At 38.6% G+C, this 8,404-nt stretch overlaps 1 protein-coding gene across 2 annotated transcripts; it reads left to right on the forward strand.

The window, feature by feature from the left end:
* The first annotated feature begins 1,843 nt into the window (after positions 1-1,843).
* Positions 1,844-6,927, forward strand: LOC106476209 (noggin-2-like). 2 transcript variants are annotated; one of them, XR_002609102.1, is made up of 3 exons: positions 1,844-2,754; positions 5,812-5,983; positions 6,703-6,927. XR_002609102.1 is itself a non-coding variant. In XM_013936875.2 (2 exons), the coding sequence occupies exon 1, from the start codon at positions 1,926-1,928 to the stop codon at positions 2,733-2,735; it is 810 nt and encodes a 269-aa protein (XP_013792329.1). In that variant the 5' UTR covers positions 1,844-1,925; the 3' UTR covers positions 2,736-2,754; positions 5,812-6,927. The 2 variants fall into 2 exon arrangements, 1 of the variants encoding a protein (XP_013792329.1); XM_013936875.2 differs by having other exon boundaries at positions 5,812-6,927.
* Positions 6,928-8,404: the final 1,477 nt, after the last annotated feature.

Below are 8,404 nucleotides of genomic sequence, written 5' to 3' on the forward strand. Positions count from 1 at the left end.
CTTACATTCACTACAGCTCTGAATCCTCACCAGTTTCACAAATATCTTACATTCACTACAGTTCTGAATCCTCACCAGTTTCACAAATATCTTACATTCACTACAGTTCTGAATCCTCACCAGTTTCACAATATCTTACATTCACTACAGTTCTGAATCCTCACCAGTTTCACAAATATCTTACATTCACTACAGTTCTGAATCCTCACCAGTTTCACAAATATCTTACATTCACTACAGTTCTGAATCCTCACCAGTTTCACAATATTTTACAAAACTTCGTGGCCTATATAAAAACAGCAACTCTGTTGGAGATCTGGGTTTATCTCTTTCATTGAGTTTCAGATCTTGGTACTTGACCGAAAAGAGACTATTGGTCGGTTTTGGACCACTTATGCATGAATATATATATATTTTGTAAACCAACAGAACTACACGATTTTCATTACCCAGTTGTGGTTAAACGACGGTACTTGAACTTTATAATAAAGTTTTGTTTCCTTCTTACATTCGCAGGATTCTATTTGGAATAATTTACTTAACATATTCCTTCCATCAAGAAGCACATAGCTTCATAAAGTAACCATAATTTCATGAAATACGATCAGGGAATATTGAAAATAATGTGAACTTGTCTAAGATACGTAAATTTGTTAGTTTCAAGTTGCCTTCTCTCATAACACTTTTTGCTCATGAATAACTTCATCTTTTCCACAGGCTAGAGTCACACACTGTCACCTAGGAGGAGGGAGTGGTGGAAGTTTTTCCATTGCCTTACTCACGTTATGTTGCTGTTTCTAAGTGTTAAAGACTCTCTGAAAGTTATCGTTGTTGTTTCTAAGTGTTAAAGACTCTCTGAAAGTTATCGTTGTTGTTTCTAAGTGCTAAAGACTCTCTGAAAGTTATCGTTGTTGTTTCTAAGTGCTAAAGACTCTCTGAAAGTTATCGTTGTTGTTTCTAAGTGTTAAAGACTCTCTGAAAATTATCGTTGTTTTTTAGTTGTTGTTTCTAAGTGTTAAAGACTCTCTGAAAGTTATCGTTGTTTTTAGTTGTTGTTTCTAAGTGTTAAAGACTCTCTGAAAGTTATCGTTGTTTTTAGTTGTTGTTTCTAAGTGTTAAAGACTCTCTGAAAGTTATCGTTGTTTTTAGTTGTTGTTTCTAAGTGTTAAAGACTCTCTGAAAGTTATCGTTGTTTAGTTGTTGTTTCTAAGTGTTAAAGACTCTCTGAAAGTTATCGTTGTCTTTAGTTGTTGTTTCTAAGTGTTAAAGACTCTCTGAAAGTTATCGTTGTTTTTAGTTGTTGTTTCTAAGTGTTAAAGACTCTCTGAAAGTTGTCGTTGTCTTTAGTTGTTGTTTCTAAGTGTTAAAGACTCTCTAAAAGTGATCGTTGTTTTTTAGAGCTCGACTGAGAATTAAAAGATGGAAACTTTGGAATCAGGTGATTTCAACTATGGAGTTAGGTCATTTCATCTATAGAGTCAGGTCATTTCAACTATGGAGTCAGGTCACTTCTAATGTTGTGGAGAACGACCACAGCTCTGATCCAGCTGGCCGCATGTGACTGAGGTCAGGTGAACCTCCACCACCCAGGTCTACTTCCATCTGTAAACGAGCTGGGACGACCCTTCTAAAAACAGGGCGAGCTGCTCACCGAGTCTAGACCGTCTGACGCTAGTGTGGTATCACTATAGAAGAGGGCGCAAGAAGCGGCACGAAAATGCGTGTTCTTTATTGGTTGCCGTAGCTTCTGGCGTACTGGAGTTTTTTGTTTTTTTTTTCACAGCAGCTTATGAATGTGCGTCGAAAGAAATAAGGCAGCATTTAGTGATTGAGCGTTGTAACGATCGGAGCAAAACGAAGAGAAAATCCGCACGAAGGAGAGAGAGAGAGAAGAAAAAACTGTACTACATGACTAACGTGAGTATATGACAGTCGCAGTGTTCTGGATATTTTACAGAAACGATAGCGGAGATGTAAGCAGAGTGCAGAAGAAACAATATTTCCTCAGACAGGACATGGGACGGCTCAACTCCACAAGTAACATTTTACGCCTGTTGTTGGCCACCGTAATTCTGGCCTGCGTGGCTAGAGGAGATCAGCGAACCCGGCACGAGCCTCCGGGTCGTTTACGTCCTAAGCCATCTCAAGATCTTCCCATCATAGGACTGATAGAATCGACTGACAAGAAGTACGATCCTCTACCAGAAGATCTCAACTACCTTAAACTCAGGAACCTGATGGGTAAGAACTTCGATCCGGAGTGCATGAGTCACTATCGACCGATCGAAAGCATAAAGCATCCAAATGGCACACTTGAACACATTACTTTCAAAGGCAATAATCGTGGTCGTCTTCGACGTCGACGTCGGATGCCGTCAAAAATCAAGGACTTGAAGCTCCACTCTCTCACGCTACCGGACGGCACGAAACTACGGCTAAAGTTCGGCAAAAAGATACGCCGCAAGTTCAAGAAGATGTTATGGGTGTTCACCTACTGTCCGGTGGTTCGCACGTGGAGGAACCTCGGGATTCGGTTCTGGCCACAATGGATTCGTGAAGGAATGTGTTACCAAAAGAGTTCGTGCTCTTTCCCGCCAGGAATGAGTTGCAAACCACGAAATTCGGTGAAGAAAACTCTTCTACGGTGGCACTGCCAGAACTGGGAGAAGCGACACGTGTGCAGGTGGATACCGGTGATATACCCTGTCATCACGGAATGCCAGTGCAGCTGTTAATGTCATCTGACTGCTTAGCGTGAGTACCCACACCTTGTGATTTCGATTTGTTTTTGAAGAAAAGGGAAGAGACAATATAATGAGTTTTAATGACATTTACTTTCCTCTCTTCTTCCGTTTTTGTCTATAATATAGTGGTATATTTGGATAATAAAAAAATTCTAAAATCATATTGATAAAGTTTTTAATGTAGCATGCATGTAGGCAAGAGGGAGGGGGTTGCGATCACACTCCCTAAATCGCACCCCGTGTATATGTACGTAATATATAAACAAAATAATTAAAAGGTGTAAAAGCATCAGATACTGTGCTATTTAAACTTCCCAAATCTTCTGTATTACTTCGCCACTCACTTCCCTTTTTCCTCCAAAAGTAGTGCCTCATTATAGATTTTTTCCCTACGCTCCCACAGCTGATTTTTTGTTTAGATAGTGGATTGGATAAAGTTAAATTTTTCTTCACTAAAGTGGTATAGATAAAGCTAAATAAAAATAACTGATTTTGAACGTAAGCACACACACAGTCTGTGTATCAGTTTATGACATAACAAGTAAGTACTTGAGCGGATTAATATGAATTTCTCGTTCTTCGGGTCAAACATCTTTAAAGAAACATTTCACCGTGTCATTTAATTACTTTATATATAACAAACATAAAAGATATTCCGAATATATCACATTAATATGTACTTTATCATTAACGTATGTAATTGGCCACAAGTGGATTGACCTCGGGGGGGGGGGGGGGGTGAATTAACAATGTATATGATCTAGTGTTCATTTGTAATTTTATGAATTTGGACTTTTGTGTTGTATCAGTACGCCTCATTCTTGACTTAATGGAACATTCTCCAGTGAGTCCTAGCCTTACACACACACACCTTTCTCTCTCAAGAGTTGACACACCGGTCAACCTCTGCACAGGGACGCCGTTTTGTTAGCCTCTCCCTCCCGATGTATTTACAGTCTCTTGTCATTACAGTCTGCACTGTTACATTTGATCATGCTCCATTTGGCCACCGTAAATCTAGACAATATCCTTGCAAAGTAAGGCCGTCATTTCCAAAGCACACCATTCCCCCCTGGAATCTTTTCATCGTCCATCTAGTCACGAATATGATATTTTTCTACTTCCGTTTCGACAATTCCATCGAACTGAGATCCACAGCGCTACGTCCGGAACTTAACAGTATGTCTTCATATGGACTAGCACGAATGCGTGTTTTATTTTTCATTTGCTTAAGGCCAAAAGGGAGGTATGACTGGAAGCTTTATCTTGATGAACCCATACTCGATTCCCGACAGAGATCCTTCTTGAATGTGTTAAATTCTATTGCCTGAGATACGGGCACAGCTTTTGTTACCAACCTTTGTGTTTGTCGATTCTCACCCGTTACATGACGCCGTGCTTTCCATAGCTAATGTACGACTTGTTACAGGTCTCTTTCTGGACGGTCCTAGAGCCCTAAGCTGGTTCATATTCTTTTGCTTTTCAAATCCATTAAGTACAATGGATATCCCATGTGTTTGAAATTCTTAAACCCAGACCTGAACACTTCTTTATGATCTGAGTGTATAAATATTGTGCATTAGAAAGGCACAATACTCTCCCTGGCCAAAAGCGATCAATTTTCGATGACGTTACACCATCTACTAAAAACCTAACAATGTCAAAATACTGTTCTGAAACATGGCGATCCACCACAACGAAATATCGGCTGGGACGTCACATGACTTGCATGCCCAAAATCGTTTTTAAAATAAGGTATGCAACCCTCAGTATATATATATAGCTTATGTTACTTGAAAGGTTATTAAATAATATAGGAACTAAGAGGAAGAAATACTTGAAAGGTAGATTGATTTTTACATTTTAACTCGACCTTATATATATTTTTCACGCAGTTTGAAATGGTCTTAGACACATACAAAAATATGATTTCAGTTATTCGAATAACAAACTAGCAGAGAAACTTAGCAGTCCAGGAATTATCTTTGTATCACACTCAACACTGTGTGAAAGAAAAATGAAAACCGATTTTTTTTTGGTTCATTGAGCACAAGTGTCTATAATAAGCCATCTGCCTTATTCACACCGCAAGCACCGAACTTCAAATTTTAGCGTTATAAGTTCTCAAACTCACTGTTACTTTGCCACCAACTAATTTAAATGTGTGTTTGTGTTGTTGTTTACTTGAATCCTACATAAAAGCTTAAATATTCTTTACAGTTTAATATTTGTTGCTTTATTATTTTACTTATTTATTATTAATTAGTGATTTTTAAGTGTTCCGTTAGATGGGGTTATATCTGTTGTAAAATTTCATTAAAAAAAAATTTCTTGTGTTTTGCCACTTTATTGTTAAACATACCAAAGTAGTTTGGACTTATATTTTATCATGGTTTAAGACTTTGATTAATTTTTAGTAGTCTATAACAATCGTTGTTTTAAAAGTTTTTTCACTTTATATACTTATTAATTTTGTCAATAATTTTTCACATAATTATTCATCAAAAGGTACACAGGAATATATAGTTAACCAGGATTAACGAAATAAAGACGTTCTTTACAGCTGTTCGTTTTGTGGGTGGAACATCTGCAGTAATCAGTTAGATGACAGGACGATTATGTGGAATCTATTTTCTTTATTTGTTTTTTTTTTCTCAACGTAATGTCTTTTTTTTTACATTTCCAAAGCACTTCCAGTTAATTCAATTGTACTTTTTTAAGTATCTGCAGATATTTCTGTGACAGTTTTATTGGTGCACAATACAAACCTACGGTATAAATTTTGAAACCACCCCTTATTTACCTCCTCCTACATGGGGTTAAGCGTACTCAAGAGTCAGTTGGAGGAAGTGACAGGGAACAAGGGCCAGTGGCACGCGCACGCCCTGTGAGGTGTGAGGTGAATGGAGTTCTGGCGCCACTTCAGGTGGGTAGGCGGCTGGCCTAGAGCAAGGGTGAGCAGGTTTGTATCAATCTGTGATCAAAACTAGCGTTAACTATTTCTTTATACGGTGTGAACACTAGAGAATCCATGGTAAGCGTAATTCTTTCCTTTGTGCTCCTGCAGATCTGAGAGGACCGAGTGATACAACCACTGTTGTTTGCGTCGCCACTGCCGACTAACCTTATACTGTGGAGGCGTCTACTTCAGCTCTCCGGCGCCAGATCCTGCCTAATTTTGGTCCCACTAGTGGGTTGCGTGGGCTCGCGCGTCTGTGATGCCCATTCCTTATAGATAAGTATGTACAAATACCTGTGTGGTGTGACCTGGTTGGGCACGCGGAGTTATTTATCTTTTAGTATTATTTATATTAGTATGTATATGTATACACATGCACCTAAATACGCGCATGCGTATAAATATAGATAGATTATAGGCCATACGTATGTACTTCATATTTCTTGTGGATCCCATACCTTAGTAAGGAAAGGCAAACCACCGCTAGGGTTCTACATTTCGCCGTGTTTGTGTTGTTAGAAGTTTCAGTGTGTGTGTGTGTATATATATATACACATAAATACATGACTGTCCATCAGTATAAAATGTTTTTTGTTCCGTCAATGTTGTGTACAAAGTTTTGTTTCTTGATAAGTTAGGTTGTAGTAATCCTAAAGTATAATAAATCTGTTGTACATTGTAAACAGTCATAAACTCAATATGTACGGATAGATAGATTGGTGTATCTGTCAATTAAGAAAAGGCGACTACACCGACCCAGTGAGCCTTGCTGTTGAATAAAACCTGGCTGTTTCTGATAAACAATTGTTCCAAAACACGTGTCTTGTAAATTGACTATTGTAAGTTCCTCTCTCGACTTAAACCGAGACAACGACGCAGCTTTTTTACCTTCATTAGAACATCATTTATAAGCGCATTAGACTGACTAGAACATCGTATACACAAGGCTTAGGTTGACGACAGAGGTTTAATAGAACATCGTTACTCCAAACTATTTAGATTGACGGCAATATCATTGCTCCAGACGGTTTAGATTCACGGCAACATCGTAGCTCCAGACGGTTTAGATTGACGGCAACATCGTAGCTCCAGACGGTTTAGATTCACGGCAACATCGTAGCTCCAGACGGTTTAGATTCACGGCAACATCGTAACTCCAGACGGTTTAGATTGACGACAACATCGTAGCTCCAGACGGTTTAGATTGACGGCAACATCGTAGCTCCAGACTTCCACAGTGATGCTTGTAGCGTCTAATGTCTAGTATAGTATTCCATAGTGAAGTTTCTAGCGTTTAATGTCTAGTATGGTATTCCACAGTGATGCTTCTAGCGTCTAATGTCTAGTATAGTATTCCACAGTGATGCTTCTAGCGTCTAATGTCTAGTATAATATTCCATAGTGAAGTTTCTAGCGTCTAATGTCTAGTATGGTATTCCACAGTGATGCTTCTAGCGTCTTATGTCTAGTATAATATTCAGTGATGCTTCTAGCGTCTAATGTCTAGTATAATATTCCATAGTGAAGTTTCTAGCGTCTAGAATATAGTTCGGTGTGGAGTTCGACAGTATTTTCTTTCATTATACAGTGTATAAAATCCATTGTGTGACACAATCTGCTTCTTTGTATACCTTATTAAATATCCAGTATTTGTCGTTTTTAAACTAGGTAATGAGCTCTTACTTCATGTGCGTAAGTGATTTTTATTCAGAGATGAAAAACCACCGTTCGTTTAAGCAGGCCCTTAGTTTCCCGTGGTAAATATTCCCTTCGTTTCACATATTTAAGAAGTGATGTAGGGATGCGATCGTCAATCTTGTTAGGTGAAGAATGTTGGTGTCAACATCAGCTCTAATACAGACGTTGCATTATGTCAAGAACACTGTTTCATATATATATATATTAGCTTAATAATGTTGTCAGTGTGCATTACAAGAGGATCGACGTTGTCATCGTCACTCTAAGCCGTCTGGAGCAACGTTGTCGTCGTCACTCTAAGCCGTCTGGAGCTAAGATGTTGCCGTGAATCTAAACCGTCTGGAGCTACGATGTTGCCGTCAATCTAAACCTACTATACTAGACATTAGACGCTAGAAGCATCACTGTGGAATACTATATTTAGACACTAGACGCTAGAAACTTCACTATGGAATACTATACTAGACATTAGACGCTAGAAGCATCACTGTGGAATACTATACTAGACATTAGACGCTAGAAGCATCACTGTGGAATACCATATTAGACATTAGACGCTAGAAGCATCACTGAATACCATACTAGACATTAGACGCTAGAAGCATCACTGTGGAATACCATACTAGACATTAGACGCTAGAAGCATCACTGAATACTATACTAGACATTAGACGCTAGAAGCATCACTGTGGAATACCATACTAGACATTAGACGCTAGAAGCATCACTGAATACTATACTAGACATTAGACGCTAGAAGCATCATTGTGGAATACCATACTAGACATTAGACGCTAGAAGCATCACTGTGGAATATTATACTAGACATTAGACGCTAGAAGCATCACTGTGGAATATTATACTAGACATTAGACGCTAGAAGCATCACTGTGGAATACCATACTAGACATTAGACGCTAGAAGCATCACTGAATACTATACTAGACATTAGACGCTAGAAGCATCACTGTGGAATACTATACTAGACAGTAGACGCTACAAG

This window comes from Limulus polyphemus, unplaced genomic scaffold, assembly GCF_000517525.1.
Source record: "Limulus polyphemus unplaced genomic scaffold, Limulus_polyphemus-2.1.2 Scaffold10053, whole genome shotgun sequence".
NCBI classification, from domain to species: domain Eukaryota; kingdom Metazoa; phylum Arthropoda; class Merostomata; order Xiphosura; family Limulidae; genus Limulus; species Limulus polyphemus.